At 46.1% G+C, this 16,814-nt stretch overlaps 1 protein-coding gene across 1 annotated transcript; it reads left to right on the top strand.

The window, feature by feature from the left end:
* Positions 1–5: 5 nt before the first annotated feature.
* On the top strand, positions 6–13,967 carry L2HGDH (L-2-hydroxyglutarate dehydrogenase). Its single transcript, XM_054161638.1, has 10 exons — positions 6–89; positions 266–381; positions 2,118–2,269; positions 5,278–5,409; positions 5,884–6,046; positions 6,523–6,557; positions 7,330–7,497; positions 11,034–11,191; positions 12,201–12,332; positions 13,378–13,967. Exons 1-10 carry the CDS (start codon positions 13–15, stop codon positions 13,571–13,573), a joined length of 1,329 nt encoding a protein of 442 aa, XP_054017613.1. The 5' UTR covers positions 6–12; the 3' UTR covers positions 13,574–13,967.
* Positions 13,968–16,814: the final 2,847 nt, after the last annotated feature.

Raw genomic sequence — 16,814 nt, 5'->3', positions numbered from 1 at the left:
CCCGCCCTCAAGATGGCGGCGGCGCTGGGGCAGAGGGCGGGTGGCGGCGGGGTCGTGGTGCTATGGCGGGTCCAGCGCCGCCAGCGCAGGTGAGGCCGCGGGAGGGTGCAGGGAGCGGCCCTGGCTGAGCCCCACCGCCTCCTTCTCCTCCTCTCCGGCATGGCCGCACAGGGCACTGCCCGCGCCCCTCAGCGCTTCCCTCTCGGCGGGACGGCGGCCGTGTGGGGCCGGGGTGAACTTACGGCCCGTGTCTGTCTCCGTGCAGCACTTTCGATGTGGCGGTGGTGGGCGCGGGAATCGTGGGACTGGCCTCAGCCCGGGAGCTCGTCCGGCGGCACCCCTCGCTCGCCTTCGTTGTCGTGGAGAAGGAGAAGGAGCTAGGTATGGTGTCGGTGTGGCTTCCTGAGCCGTGTGTTCGGGGTTACCTGATGTCAGTCGGTCTGAGATCCTCACTGAAGCACACGCTCACCAAAAAACATATTTCACGGACATATGTAAAGGGAAGCGCAGTACTTGAGTGGAGGAGGAGCAGTGGAAGAGCATCAGCTGTCCTGAGCATGAGGCAGCAGTGTGCCCAGGTGGCCAAAAAGACCAACAGCATCCTGACCTGAATCGGCAGTAGTGTGGCCAGCAGGACCAGGGCAGTGATTGTCCCTCTGAACGCAGCACTGCTGAGGCTGCACCTTAGATACTGGGCTCAGTTTTGGATCCCTCCTAGAAAGACATCGAGGTGCTGGAGCACGTCCAGAGAAGGGAAACAAAAGTGGTGAGGGTCTGGTGAGGAGTAGCAAAGGGAGCTGGGCTTGTTCAGCCTGGAGAAAAGGAGACTGAGGGGAGATCCCATTACTCTCTACAACTCTCTGAAAGGAGGTTGGAGTGGGGTGGGGGTCAGTCTCTTCTACCCAGGAACAAGTGATAGGACAAGGGTGAAAAACCATCAAGTTGCACTAGGGGAGGTTTATGTTGAAGCACAGAAGAAACTTCACAAAGATGATTGACTGGAACATCTCTCCTATGAGGAAAGGCTGAGGGAGCTGGGTCTCTTGGGCTTAGAGGAGACTGAAGGGTGACCTCATTAGTGTTCATGAATATGTGAAGGGTGAGCATCAGGAGGACAGAGACTTCTCAGTGATGTCCAATGGCAATGTGTACAGGCTGGAACATAAGTTCTTCATGAACATCAAGAAAAATACCGCTGTGAGGGTGACAAAACACTGGAATGGGCTGCCCAGAGAGGTCGTGGAGTCTTCTTTGGAGACATTCAAAACCCACCTGAACGTATTCCTGTGTGACCCGCTCTAAGTGATCCTGCTCTGGCAGGGGGGTTGGACTAGATGATTTTTTAAGGTACAGCCCCTAGCATTTTGTGAAAGGGTTCTCAGAACACTGTAATAGGCTGCCCAGGGAGGTGGATGAATTCCCACCCCTGGAAATGTTTAAACACTGCAAAGATGCACTGCTGAGGGACATGGTTTAGCACCACCGTTGGTGGAGTTAGATAATGGTTGGACTCAGAGCTTTTACCAACCAAAATGATTCTATGGTTCTATGTTAGTGGCTAATTCAAGACCTGTGAGGCCATGGTTTCATTTTAAGTAGTTCCATCACCCAGGCCATATATAGCTCTGAAGGCATGAAGGGGCTTTTTATCCCCCAGACAGAGTGTACATGAAATCTTTAACAGTTGTGTGAGTGCAAATCAGGAATCGCCTTTGGGAGTCAATGTTTTAAAGGGAAAACCTGCCCAAACTACCAAAGTTAAAATGTTTGTGTTATTTTTCACCGCTCTTTTATGTAGTAACAAGGAGGAAATAGCAACATAGTGCAGATGGAATTGGAATTGATTGGCCTGCAGATGTAGCTCTTGTGATTTATTTATTTTTCTCGTCAATTCAACACACTACAAGCTGGGATGGTTTATGATTAACTTGGTTTTGCTGTGCCAGTGGTTTTGTAGCCTTATCAGACCAAGGGAGGAATTGCGTTTGCTCTGCAATTCCCTTATTTGAGCATCTCCAGTAGCACTGATTTAGAATAGGCCTTCAAATTGCACAAATTATGGTATGAACCAGTGCTGGGAATGTATACTTTAATAGCATATTTTTCTGTCTCTTTAGCTCATCACCAGAGTGGACATAACAGTGGTGTGATTCACAGCGGAATCTACTACACGCCTGGATCTCTGAAAGCTAAGCTGTGTGTGCAGGGTGCAGCCCTCTGTTATGAGTACTGTCACCAGAAGGGAATACCCTACAGACAGTGTGGGAAGGTATAGAGCTGCTGGGTGTTCTTTCTTTACCGTTGGAAACTGAGGATATACCATGTATGTTCTACTGTATAGCACAGGCCTGCTTGTGGTCTTTCTCCCAAGAGATGAGCTTCTGCAACACTTGGTACCTTCAGGATGAATGTGCATTTTTGTGTTCTTCTTTCCAGCAGTTCAAATCAGTTGCATTTCTGGGCCTAAATGATAATTCTCCTTATCTTGGGGTTGAGCTGAAATGTCCCAGGTAGTGATGGAAGCCAAGCTCCATGGAGATGCACTTGTGTAGCTTCAAGGATCACAAAGACTCTCCATATGTTCATGCCGTGCTTCTTGGTGTATCAGGCTCTGAAAAGACACAGTGACTTGGAAACAGCTCCACACGGGACCCAGCTACATGTGTTTATGCTGTGTAATATACAGCAAACACAACCTGGGGGCAGAAGAGGGGCTGTACTGGTGCAGCTTGAGGTCTGCCCAACCCTGTATCCCTTTTCTGGATGTGTCTATAAACAGAGATCCAGAAAGGAAGGACAACAGGGAAGCAAATTATTAGTTCCCCCAGCTTTCAATTATTTTCCTGTTACTTTTTGAGCCTGATCTGGTTTGCCTGTGGTGTCTCTCAATGGATTTCTAAGTATTTTCTAATTATTTTTGCATCAGACCATATTTTGGTGAGATCAGCAGCCCTGTCCATCATTTTGAAGCTGAGTCCTACAAGCTCCATCTGATGGCCCCTAGCCCTCATGTTGGAAGAGGTGGGGAGCAGCCCTAAAAGGAGGTTGGAGACAGGTGGGGGTTGGTCTATTCTCCCAAGTAACAAGTGATAGAACAAGAGGAAATGGCCTCAAGTGGCACTAGGGGAGGTTTAGGTTGTATATTAGAAGAAACCTCTTCCCTAAAAGGGTTCTCAAGGCCTGGAACGGGGTGCCCAGGGAGGTGGTTCAATCCACATCACTGGAGGCATTTAGAAGCCATATAGATGTGGTGCTGAGGGACATAGCTTAGCACCTGACTTGGTAGAATTATATATGGTTGGACTTGATGCTCAAAGGTCTTTCTCAACCAAAGTGATTCTATGATTTCATACATGAGGCTCGGACTGGGTTTTTTTAGCATCACCATTTCACATTTATCTGCATTGAATGTTATCTGCCTTTTTGCTAGTTGCTGGTTCACTTCAGAACCATAGTCAACTCTTGTCTGAACCACCTTAAGCCACTTTACATTTTCTCATGACCCTCCTTGCTCCTTTCCAGGATGCTCAACAGGACAGCAGGAGTCTTTCTCTTGGAAGTGCAAATCAGACCCTGTCTGACATGACCTGGGCTCAGTTCAAGGCCCCCTCACTCAGCACCCACTGAGTGTGGATCTCCTGCAGTTCTGAGTGCAGAACAGAGATCCCTGCACGTGGCAGTGTTGGTGAGCTCTGCACTAGGGCCGGGTGGTGACTGTGGCCTGGCTGTGCTCAGTAGTGTGTTCATTTTATACTTCTTCCATGCAGAGATGGTCACAAGATGGCACTGTGGATTTGTGCAGCAATACACACCTGATGTTACAAGCATGCTCTCAACCCAAAACACCAAGGCAGCAAGCTTAGATTCACATAATGAGAGAATAATTTAGGTTGGAGAAGACCTTTAAGATCATTAAGTCCAACTGTTAACCTAAAACTGCCATGTCACCACTACTAAACTATGTCACTCAGCAACACATCCACAGATCTTTTACAAGGGATGGTAACTCCACCACTCCTCTGGGTAGCCTGTTCCAGGGCTTAACAACCCTCTCAGTGAAGAAGTTGTTCCTAATGCCCAAGCTAAAGCTACTTGAGGCCATTTCCTATAACTTGTTACTCGAGAGAAGAGACCAACTCCCACCTCACTCCAACATCCTTTCAGGAGTTGTAGAGAGTGAGAAGGTCTCTCCTCAGCCTCCTTTTCTCCAGGCTCAACAATCCCAGTTTCCTCAGTCGTTCCTCACTGGACCTCCTCTTCAGACCCTTCATCAGCTTTGTAGCATTTCTCTGGACAAGTTCCTGGACTTCCAAATCTTGGAGTGAGTGGCCCAAAACTGAACCCAGTATTTGAGGTGTGGCCTCACGAGTTCCGAGTACAATGGGACAATCATTGCCTTGGGCCTACTGGCCATACTGTCACTGATCCAGGCCAGGATGCTGTTGGCCTTCTTAGCCACTTGCTCTGCAGGAGCGAATCTGAGCTTGGGCAAGGTTGTCAGTGGCCCAGAAGCACTGTTGTTCCTTTGTTGACGCTGGATTTGTCCACATCCACATCACCTTCCCCAGCAGTGTTTATTCCAGGGAAGATGATGGTCGGGCTTTACATACTGTTTTACACAAAGCAGCCTCAGGCCTGGAGAACTTGGTGCCTTCTCAATGCAGAGAGGCCAGACCTGAGATGGACCTGCAAGTGGAATGGTCTGGGCAAAGCTGGCACAGATAATTCACAGCCTGGATAAAGCTCTTGTGATAGTTGTGAACTAGCTACATGGTTAAATGAAGTGAAGCTGGCACAATGCTCTTTAGAGAATTTAAGAGAACCATGTGAGAACATGTCCAGGTTCTCTTATCAAGATTGTTTGAGATGTGTACATCTTGGGTTTAGTTTAGGGGTGTTGTGGTTTTTTTTTAAGCATCCCAGTGGCTCTTGAGACTCATACTCTCTTCTTTCATGTTTAGATTTGTAGTCTTATGGCACTTTTTTCAGCAAATACTATCTATTGACAGTAACTTGACTGCAGTTTAACATTTGTTCTTGGCTGTCCTTAGTTTGTTAGTACTTTCTCAGTAATAAAACAGATACACAATAATAAGGCAGATATATAGTATTTACAGAATCTTCTGCAACTAATGGCACAAGCCACATTTTCCCCCCCCTGGAATTATAATTTACTGTTCACTCACTCACTGTTGGTTGATTGTTAGCTTGGGCTGGATGCCAAACCTGGCTTTGGATGTCTCCCTCACTGCTGTGCCTTGTTATCTTTCTCTGAAGCTAATTGTAGCAGTTGAACACGATGAAATTCCAAGACTCAAAGCTCTGTATGAAAGGGGACTGCAGAACAATGTCAGAGGCCTGAAACTGATTGGACCAAAAGAGATACAAGAGAAGGAACCTTTCTGCAGGGTAAGTGATTTGTTTGGGTTTATTTGGTGTATAAGATCTCAGTGCTGAGCTGACATTATTTGCTGCCTTAAATAGGTTTCTGTCCTTGAGGCAATCTGTTTAGTGACAAGTTCAAAAGAGTTCAATATATTTATTCTTTCCCAGAAGAAGTAGAATTGTCAACAGAAATAAATGTACCCATTTATTGCTAGAAATTGTTAGCTCAGCTCAATCCTACATTTGCCATTACATACATACATGTCAGACATACATATCATAGAGTCATTAAGGTTGGAAAAGACTTCTATGACGATCAAATCCAACCATTAACTCAGCACCACCATGGCCATTGAACCATGTTCCTCGGCCCCACATCTGCACATATTTTGGACACCTGTGGGGTGGAGACTTCACTGCCTTCTTGGGCAGCCTGTTGCAGTTCTGACCAACTTTTCATGAAAGAAAATTTTCTTCTGTGTCTTAATCCTGTTGCAGGGTCTGATGGCCCTTGATTCTCCATACACTGGCATTGTGGATTACAAACAAGTGGCCCAGTCCTATGCTGAAGACTTCCAGGAAGCAGGTGGGACCATCTTAACTGGTTTTGAAGTTACAAACATGGAGATGGCTAAAGAAAGTCCTTCAGAAAGTGATGATGGTAAGGCAGGTTTTTGCCCTTCATTTCATAGGATCATTAAGAGTGGAAAAGATCTCCAAGAAAAGCATCATTTACTTCAGTCCTGCCAAAGATTTTGTTCCAGACAGGCTGGCTTTAACTGAAATGATATTTCCGAACCTTTCTGTCTCGTAGGCATGAGACAAAAGGCAAAATTTTGTTATTGAGAGTAATGAACAAGCTTACCAGGTTGTTTTTGCAGACCAGTCACCCTCTAGCTGAAACATTTCATAGTTATCATAGAATCACAGAATGGTTTGGTTTGGAAAGGACCTTAAAGATCATCTAGTTCCAACTGCCCTGCCATGCACAGGGACACCATGTCCAACAGTAGTTACTCCATAGCTTGAAGATGAAGATATTCCAGTGAAGAATCCTTTGTAGTGACAAGCTACTGCTTCTGTCAGTTTTCTGTTATGTGCTCTATTAATTCCTTCTCTTGTTTAATTCTGTTACAGGACTGAAATACCCAGTTGTTGTTAGGAATTCCAAGGTAAGAACTAAGCTGGAGATTTAATCGCTTAAGAACAACCTAGTTCTCTTTTTCTTACTATTTTTTGTTGAGTCCTGATGGATTAGTCAGCTCTCATTAACATCAGTGTCATAGATTCATACATTCATAGAATGGTTGGGGTGGCAAGGGACCTTCAAAATCATCTAATTCTCAACCTCCCCACCCTGAGCAGGGACACATTCCACTGGACCAGGTTGCTCAACCTGGCTTTGAACACCTCCATGGAGGGAGCATCCATGACCTCCCTGGACAACCTGTTCCAATGTCTCACCACCCTCACTGTAAAGAATTTCTTTTTAATATCCAGTCTAAATCTAACCTCATCAAACTTTCCTCTCATCTTATCACAACAAGTCCTTTTAAAAAGTCCCTCCCCAGCTTTCTTGTAGGCCCTCTTCAGGTACTGGGAGGCTGCTATAAGGTCTTCCCAGAGCCTTCTCTTTTCCAGGCTGAACAGCTCCTAAGACTGCTATGGTAAGCCAGAAGATACTAAAGAGAACAGGCCCCAGGGAACCCAACTTGTGACCAGTTGCCAGCTGGGTTTAACTCTGTTTCTCACCACTCACTGGACTCATCCAGAGAGCCCAGAATATTATAAAGAATTAGATGAAACAAATGTTTCTGCCTCCTAAAATGTTTCTTCCCTTTTTCTGTCTGGGGTTGACTAATTTTTTCCAGGGCTTCTAGGTGATGGGTGTTTTTCAGTCAGTGTGTAGAATTTAGTGCTTTTTGATTGGTTTTATTTCCACAGGGTGAGGAAGTCTACTGCAGGCACATTGTGACCTGTGCAGGACTTTACTCGGACCGCCTGTCTGAGATCAGTGGCTGCAGCCCTGAACCTCGTATCGTGCCCTTTCGTGGGGATTATTTGGTGCTGAAACCAGAAAAGTCCTACATGGTTAAAGGAAATATTTACCCGGTACGTACTCCCTGGTTTGTCTTTCACCTTGTCCACTGGGAAGCCTGGCTCCTGTGTGGCATAAAATAAACCTGTAGGAAGGATTCAGAAGTCAACAAGGGACAACAGCAAATAATGGATTTACTTAGATGTAGGGTTTAATCTTTTCTGCCAGTACCCAAAGCTGGGATTTAGATATTTGCCTCATCTTTGAATTAGCTTTACTTGGTATGACAAAAAAAATTGACATGGGAAAAAAAAAAAAGACAAGCTTTCTACCATCTGATATAGACAGACAGTGTGATGAAGAGAAGCAGTTCCAGACAAAGTGATAATGTTGCATCCAGAGGCTGGTGGTCAATAACTCAGTGTCCAGATGGAAATCGGTGACAGGTGGTGTCCCTCAGGGGTTCATACTGAGATCAGTACTGTTTAATATCTTCATCAATGACATAGTGGGCTCAAGGGCACCCTCAGCAAGTTTGTAGATGACACTAAGCTGTGTGATGCAGTTGACACAACAGAGGGATGGGATCTGTCCAGGGGAACCTGGACAAGCTTAGTAAGTGGGCCAGTGTGAATCTCATGAGGTTCAGCGAGGCCAGGTGTAAGGCCCTGCATATGGGTCAGGGCAGTCTCCAGTATCAACATGGGCTGGGTGATGAAAGGCTGGAAAGCAACCCTGAGGAGAAGAACTTGGGGGTGCTGATGGACATGAGCCAGAACCATGCACTCACAGTCCAGACCCAACCATGTCCTAGACAGATCCACAGCAGTGCGGGCAGCAGGTGGAGGGAGGAGATTCTGCCCCTCTGTTCCGCTCAGAGAGACATGGACCTGTTGGAGTGGGGCCAGAGGAGGCCACAAAAAAATTATGTGAGGGATGAAAGCCCTCTGCTGTGAGGCTGGGCTGAGAGAGCTGGGGTTGTTCATGTTGGAGAAGAGAAGGCTCCAGGGAGACCTTCTGGTGGTCTTTTAGTACTTAAAAAGGCCAATCAGAAAGCTAGGGACAGACTTTTGATGAGGGCCTGATGTGACAGGATGAGTGATGATGTAGTTAAACTAAAATAGGGAGGTTTGGACTAGAGAGAAGGAAGAAAGATTTTATGCTTTTTACACCAGGGGTGGCAGAGGCCTGGAACAGGCTGTCCAGAGAGGTGGTAGAGGCCCCATCCCTGGAACCATTCTGGATGACCTTTAGATGTCCCTCCCAACCTAAACTATTTTGTGATCCTATGATTCTACAGCAAGCAAGAATTTGGTAATTTCTAGGGCAGCATTTTGGTTACCTCGTGCAGTCCATTGAAACTTCCACCTTTTGGAATGTGAACTTGGATTTGCCTGCTAAACGTGGAGACAAGTGACCCTAGGGAAGTGCTGGAACCCTGAGCAGTGGGTGTTTGTCTGACCTCACCTGGGAATGATTCAGGATCTTGTCTTGGGATGGGAGGGAGGAACAGGCTGGGGTGGGAATGTACCTTCCAGCCTTTCATGGCTGTGTGAGGATCACTTCTGCCCTTGGAGAGTTTTTTTGTTGTAGTTGTATAAGTTGATAAGGGCAGAAAATTGCATAACTCTCAGTGACATGTTATCACAAATGTAGTTTGTGGAGTGCTTGCACTAAGCTTTGAGAGTTTTAAATGCATCTTTGTAACAGGAAAAAACCCCACACTGAATACAGGAAAATAATACATCTTGGAACAATTTTTAATCACAGAATGGTAGGGGTTGGAAGGTACCTCTGGAGATAAATGAGTCCAACTCCCCTACCAAGGCAGCATCCCCTGGAGAACGTCACACAGGAACCTGTCTAGGCAGGTTTTGAATGTCTCCAGAGATGGAGACTCCACAACCTTCATAGGCAGCCTGCTCCAGGGCTCCACCACAGTTACAGCAAAGACATTTCTCCTGTTCACCTGGAACCTCCTGGGTTCCGGTTTGTGTCTACTGCCCCTTGTTTTGTCACTGGGAACAATGTGGAGTCTGGCTCCATCCTCTTACCCCTGCCCTTTAAATATTGATGATTATCGAGACGATGCCCTCTCACTGAGGAGGCTCTGCCTCAGCCTTCACACAAAATTAGGCTGTCTTTCACTCCCAAACGAAAAAGAAACTGCAGATACTTGTTGTTGGTATGAGTCAGGCTTGCTAACTGCCTGTCGGTGTGAGCCACACAGGGAACTGGGAGCTTTCCTTGCTGTTTTCTGCACTGTTTTACTGCAATATAATTATTACTGGTGAGCAGCGTTACTCTGTTGTTGGTTTTCTTGTGGGTTGTTTATATCCTGAGAAAACATGTTTGGGTTGTTGGGGGGATTTTTTGTCTCATTTGTTTTGCTTTTCCCTAAATGCAGGCCCTGTTCTGTTGTTGAGTGTTTTAATTAGTTACAGGCTATAACTGCAGAATTAACAAGCAAAAAAACCCCAGACCACTGCAGGAGTCAGTTCTAAGGTTAAATGACTTGAATTTTGTTGTAGTGATTTGAAATGGCAAATTTACTTCATTTTTCATTTGTTCATTTAAAACTAGTTACTTCCATTATTGGAAGACCAGCTCCTTTGCTGTGTTTTGGTTTGGTTTATTCACTCTCTCTCAAGGGTCAGGTCTTGGGCTGGCCACTCCCACAGGGGGTTTGTCAGAATCTGCTCAGGATCATTCAAATCAGACCGAAACACCCCCAGAAAATGTCTCACATCCCTACAAAATTTTCAAGGGTCAGAGCTGGGCAGGTGACCAGAGCAGTGCCAGAGGCTCTTCATGAACCCCTTTCCTTTCCCAAAGAGAAGAGAAAGGGAGGACAGGAGAGAGACTGATGGGGATGGGAAACAAGCTGGGATGGAAAGAAGAACAATCCCATGGAATAGAGACAGAGAGACACAAACCAAGGGCAAATCCAATCCCTGATGGCAATGATGACACCATTGGCATCACTTATGCTGGGGGCAGGCACTGGGCAAGACCCAGACTGGACTCAGCAGTAGATGGGAACCAGATTCAGGAACTGGATTCAAGAATACACAGATTGGGATGGAAGGCAGGAGGGACAGAGTCCTCCTGGGACACTGGCCAGGGACAAAGAAGCTTGACCCTGGGGATCCTTCAGCTTGCTCCTGAAGATGCCATCCATGGGATAGAATCCCTTGTTGGGCAGTTGAGAGTCACCTGTCCTGTCCACTCCTCCCCTCCTCTGCCTTCCTGCCCCACCAAAGCTGTGGTAGTGCCCTCATTGCACAAAGGAGCAAGTCTCAGGCAGAGCCTTTCTACAGCTCAGCCCTGTCCCCATCAGCATTCTGCCTGCTAGAAGCAGCTCCTTGCTGTGTAGGCCTGCCCTGAACTTCAGAAAGTGTCTCAGTGAGTAGAGACAGAGCTGGGAAGTCATAGCACTGACCAGAATCAGTTCTGGGCTGGCCCAAGCCTGGACACTTCCTCACACAACAAACTGTAGATGCTTGTCCTTCCTTCCCCACAAATGTTTCCTGGATGAGTTTGTGGACCCTGAGTAGTTGCCTGGCTGTTTTGCTGCTCTGGTCTGAATAATTGTTGTGTCCCACTCTAGGTTCCCAATCCTCGGTTCCCCTTTCTGGGAGTCCATTTCACCCCCAGAATGGATGGCAGCATTTGGCTGGGCCCTAATGCAGTACTGGCCTTCAAGCGAGAGGGCTACAAGTGGTTTCACTTCAATGCTGGAGACTTTCTAGATGCTGCAATGTACAGGTACAATCTTGGGGTTTTATCCATACTTAATTAAATGTCAGCTTCCATGGAAGAGAGTTCTTGTTCAAAACCCAATTTCTGCCAGATTTTTGGGGTGTTTCAAGACAGGCATGCTGATAATGGCAGACTTCTCCAAGACACTTGACTTCATATGAGCTCATACTTGAATTTTCATCAACTACCAAGACATGTCTCAGCTGGTCTGAGAATGTGGTTGCTCCTCAGAAGGTACTGGGGAGCCATGTTACTACTAGTGGAGCCCTTCCAGGTTTGGTTTTGGTCCAAGGCAGTGTAATGTTTTAATCCAGCTAGGTGGTGTGATTAAAATTAAGAAAAGTGTGGACAGTAGGTTGTGGGAAATTCTCCTCTCCATCTGCTTTGCTGTGGTGAGGCCACTTCTGCAGGATTTGGTCCAGTTCTGGGCTCCCCAGTTCAAGAGAGACAAGGAACTACTGGAGAAAGTCCAGTGGAGGGTACAAAGATGCCAAGGGGACTAGCATCTCTGTGAGGAGGAAAGGCTGAGAGACCTGGGACAGCCTGAAAGGGGATCTTCTCAATGTTCATCAAGAGCTAAAGGAGGGGGAGAAAGGGAAAGAGGATGGGGTCAGACTCTTCTCAGTGGTGCCTAGTGACAGAACAAGGGGCAATAAGCATAAAATGGAACCTAGGAGGTTCCATATGAAGATAATGAGAAACTTTGCTGTGAGGGTGCCAGAGCCCTGGAGCAGGCTGCCTGGTGAGGCTGTGGAGTCTCCTTCTCTGAAGAGATTCCAAACCTACCCGGACATTGAGATCCTGGGCAGTCTGCTGTGGGTGACCCTGCTCTAGCAGGAGGTTGTTGAAGCAGGGAATATGTATTTCTCAAGTAGAAATCAATGCCTGAATTACTGATGTTTGGAATGGGAACATTTGCTGTGCAGTTGAACTTGCTGCCTACTTTAGGCTGGTAGTTTGGCACAGCTGCACTTATCACACAAGATCTCTCTGCAGTTATTTTTCCCCTCTGCAGTGGGTTGTGGAAGCTCGTGCTGAGGAACCTGTCGTACGGCCTGAGCGAAATGTACAGAGCGTGTTTCCTTAGCGCACAGGTGAAGGAGCTTCAGAAGTTCATCCCCGAGGTCACTGTCAATGATGTAATCAGGTAAAGAAAACTTTTCTTGTTAGCAACACCCAGAGGCTTGTTACATCTCTTATTTAGAGTCACAGAGTCATTTGGGTCGGAAGAGACCTTTAATGTCATTGAGACCGACCATAACCCCACCACTGCCAGATTCAGCACTAAACTACGTCTCTCAGCACCGTGTCTACATATTTTTTGAACACTTCAGGGATGGGGACTCCACCACTCCCCTGGGCAGCCTGGTCTAGGTCTTGACAATCCTTTCAGGGTAGAAATTGTGGTCTCCCCTCAGCCTCCTTTTCTCCAGGCTGAGCAACCCCCGTTCCCTCAGCTGCTCCTCACCAGACATGTTTTCCAGACCCTTTTCCAGCTTTGTTGCCCTTCTCTGAACACTGCCCAGCACCTCAGTGTCCTTCTTTGATTGAAGGCCCCAAAAAACTGATTCCTGTATAGAGGGTGTGGCCTCACCAGTGCTGAGTACAGGGGCACAATCCCTGCCCTAGTCCTGCTGGCCAATACTAATTGTGTTCAGCTTCTTACTGTGTTGAAAGAGAAACAAATTCAAAAGAGTTTAGTTCAGGAACTGAAGAGACTTGGGAGACAAGATTCAGGTACATGGAAGTGTGTTTAACTGTACAATTATTTGCAGGGAGAAAATCCAAACTAAGAAAAGCTTGAGCATGCTAAAAAAAGAGAGTTATCCAGCTCAGGCAGTAGGCCACTGGCATGAAATCTATGTGTGACAAGGCTTGCTGTTTCTGAACAAAGGGTTTCCGTTTTGAGAGAAGGCATGTTTGTGTCTGTAGGGAGGAGAATAACTTCACAACCAGGAAAGACACAGAAGATCCTCTGCTTGGCTACCTGCCCTTGTTTTACTGCAACGACTGCGAGACTTCTCCCACTCTGACTCACGAGCGCTACAACTTCCCTGTGCTCCCCTGAAAGCCTGGCTGGGCATAGACTCCACAGTCCCTCCTTGCTCTTTCCCTTCACGAGAGCAGAACAAAATTGATTTTCTGACTACAGAAAACATTTTCTGATGGTGAGCTCTTCCTTTGTTTCACAGGGGTCCATCTGGAGTGAGAGCTCAAGCATTGGACAGTGATGGAAATCTGGTAGATGACTTTGTATTTGATGGAGGCAGTGGAGATATTGGAAGCAGAATTCTTCACGTCCGAAATGCCCCTTCTCCTGCTGCCACCTCCTCCCTGGCCATCGCAAAAATGATTGCAGATGAAGTGCAGCAAAGATTCGAATTGTGAATGATCAAGGGCTGTAATGAGGTTGGACCTCTTGTGTAAGAGATCTGCAGCCTTAGTGACAAAGATAAACCAAGCAACATGTTGCTTGAGAGCTCAGCAACCAGCGTGTGAAATGTTTGCCTTGGCCAGCCCACAACTTCTCAGCTTCACAAATAAAGGAGTTACGGTGCCTGGTAAGACCTGGTGTGGAAGAACCCTCTGCGAGAATGCACCCAACAGCCCTGTTGGCAGTAGAAATTTGTCCACCTGAGCATAAACAGCCCATGGATAGGCTGGTGCCAAGCATAACTTGAGAGTCTCTCCAACTGCAGCTGGTCTTGAAGTAGAGCAAGAAAAGCTTCTGTGATGGAGTTGCCCACAGACTTCCCATACCTTTAGTCTGACTATGACCTCCCTTTACACTCTGGAGGGGTGGTCGGTTCTCTGGAAAACCACAAGCACAGGGTGGTTCTCTGTGTGATTTCTTTCTGACTCCATTGAAACTGGAGTCTACAGTCCCTTAGCTGACATTAAAATAATGGAGATAGAAGGATAAGCCCTGATTAAGGGTTCTGCTGATAGGGGATTAAGAGCTTCATCATATATTCAGAGCCTTCTACATGGATGTAGTCTTTCAGAGCAAAATAAGCCTAACAAGGGATTACCAAATCCAAGTCAGTTTAGATATGTCACTCTGATACACTGTCCATGCAATGTCTGGCTGTGGCTTTTTACAGAACTGAAGTTAAAATGTGTACATGAAGAGTCATTTTTTTCATTGAACTTGCACCTAGGAAGTCAGCACTGAGCAGAAACTACTTCAGTGGATGTGGGTTTGGGGTTGGTTGGGTTTTTTCCTTTGAATACTGGTAATGCAAAAGGTGCTTATCTTTGTACAACAGGCTGAGCAATGTGGTGGAAATGGTCTTTGTGAAAGCAAACGTGAAGGGAGGGAAGCTAAAGAAACCTGTCTTAATTGAGTCATGTTGTATCTGCTTCCCTTGGAGTCCAAACAGCGGTGACTCAGGAAGGCTTCCCATTTCCCACACGCCTGGCAAGAGGGGAGCTGAGAAAGTGCTGGTTTCTTTTCTGAACTCTTGAAGTTTTCTCAGGGGTACAGCTGGAAGAACCTGTGTGGAGAATATGCTATAAACTAGAAAGAGGTGTTGCATGAGTTTGAGAGTAACCTAGCTGAGTATCTCAGTGTGTTCTGCATAATTGCTACAAAACAGAATTACGTGGCCCCAGGGACAAAGTACTTGAGAATACTTCTCAAGCAGATGTTCACAGGATGTTGGGTAACACAGATAATTGTGGGTAGTTTGCTACCAGGCAATTTGCCATACTCTTTTTTTTTTTTTTAAGTTACTTTCTGTGCTCTTCTGATGTGTGAGGGAGTTTGCTAGCATGGGGGGTCAGCTGTGCTGGCAGGCGAGTTTATTGTACAGAGCTGAACTGCTTTGAGGGGAAAAAGGGCTTAACCTCTATTTTTATTCCCCCTTAGTGACATCTATTTCACCAGAAAAGTGATTCCTGTATAAGCACACAGCTTAAAAATTAAATAATAAAACCCTGAGAGAAAAGCTGTGACCATTTTTCTTCACCACAATACCTCTAGACAGAGATTCAGATATTCTGAGTGCTGAAATGCCACACAGCTGTGTAAAAGTTTTATCTGCACAATGAAACAATCATATCTTCACTCCCCACCAGAAGTGTTGCCTATCAACAGTAAATCCTACAAAAGGATTGCAAAAGCAACTTCCTCCCACACGAGGTGTGGCCCCAACATGTATTAACAGAAGAAAGAGCATTAAAATGTAAAGCAGTCATAGAGGATGGTGAATCTGAAGTCAGCACATTTCCCTGTGCAGCCTGCTGTAGTTTTTACTCTCAGGAGGTGATTATTTTGGGGCAGAGTTTAAATGAAGCTTTCAAATGATGAATCTTTAGGTAGCATTCTGTGAAATATTTCTATTTCTAGAGATAGTAATAAACCTTTTATAAAACAGTAATTTCAGAGTGGAGTTTCTTACATAAAACCTTGTTGCCCACAATGTATGAAAATGTCTGAATATATTTTCCAAAGGGGTCTAATTCACTTGAATGTCTTAAGAAATATGTCTTTTAAGATTAAAATAGTGTGGTGTTTTGTTTTTAATTGCTGTAAGGTCTATGTGTTTCTCCTGACTGAAAGCTGCACTAGTTTTTGCTAATTCTCACCAGAATTAGGCAGGTTATAGCTCTGTATAATAGCAACTGCTTTGTTTAAGGGGGTGACACCTGAACAAACTTGTCACACTGAAGTATCTGTATCTTATCTATGCTTATCACACTCCACAGCTTTTTCTCACACTGGTATGTATGAAGTGGACAAAACTAGACTTAAGATTGATTTGGACATGTAATGGCATGTGGAATGGTAATTCTTGAAATGTTGATTAAATGTATTAGGACAGCTTTGGACAAACACAGTTGATTCCCCATTCATGATTTGGATTGGAAGGGACCTTAAAGATCATTGAGTTCCAACCCTCCTGCCATAGGCAAGGATACTTTTCATTAGACCAGGTTGCTCAAGGCTCTGTCCAACCTGGCCTTGAACAATTTGAGGCTTGGAGCCTCTACAACTTCTCTGGGCAACCTGTTCCAGTGCCTTAACACCCTCATGGGGAAGAATTTCTTTCTATGGTCTCATCTCAATTGAGCTTCTTCCAGTTTGAAGCTATTACCTTTGTCCTGTCACTCCATGCCTTTGTACAAAGTCCCTTTCCAACTCTCCTGTAGCCCCTTTCGAATACTGGGAAGCTGCTCTAAGCTTGTCCCAGAGCCTTCTCTGCTCCAGGCTGAACAACCCCAACTCTCTCAGCCTGTCTCCATAATAGAGGTGCTCCAGGCCTCTGATCATTTTCATGGCCCTCCTCTGGGCTCTAACAGACCAGTCTTAAGCTCTGGGAAGAGCTGCTCCTGGGAAAATGAGCTGCTTTAGGATACTTCACAGTTCCTTCAGAGTGTCCGGTCACCACTGCCACACCTTGAAGGAGTTCAGGCTGTCTGGAGAACAGAGGAATGGCCCATCCTGAAGAGCAAGGGCATGGGGATAAAGTGCTAGGTGAGGGGCCCGCTCAGTCTGGGATGTCCACTTCCATAGAATCACAGAATAGTTTGGGTTGGGAGGGACCTTTAAAGGTCACCTATTACAACACCCCTGCAGTCAGCAGAGACATCTGCAACTAGACCAGGTTGCTCAGAGCCCAAAAAA

This window comes from Dryobates pubescens, chromosome 5, assembly GCF_014839835.1.
Source record: "Dryobates pubescens isolate bDryPub1 chromosome 5, bDryPub1.pri, whole genome shotgun sequence".
NCBI lineage: Eukaryota > Metazoa > Chordata > Aves > Piciformes > Picidae > Dryobates > Dryobates pubescens.
This window is presented reverse-complemented; position numbering and strand designations above follow the sequence as displayed.

Coding starts and splice junctions, on each gene's coding strand:
- L2HGDH (XM_054161638.1), top strand. CDS start 13: ATGGCGGCGGCGCTGGGGCAGAGGGCGGGTGGCGGCGGGGTCGTGGTG. Junction 6,047..6,522: donor TCCTTCAGAAAGTGATGATG/GTAAGGCAGGTT, acceptor ATTCTGTTACAG/GACTGAAATACCCAGTTGTT. Junction 6,558..7,329: donor TTGTTGTTAGGAATTCCAAG/GTAAGAACTAAG, acceptor TTATTTCCACAG/GGTGAGGAAGTCTACTGCAG.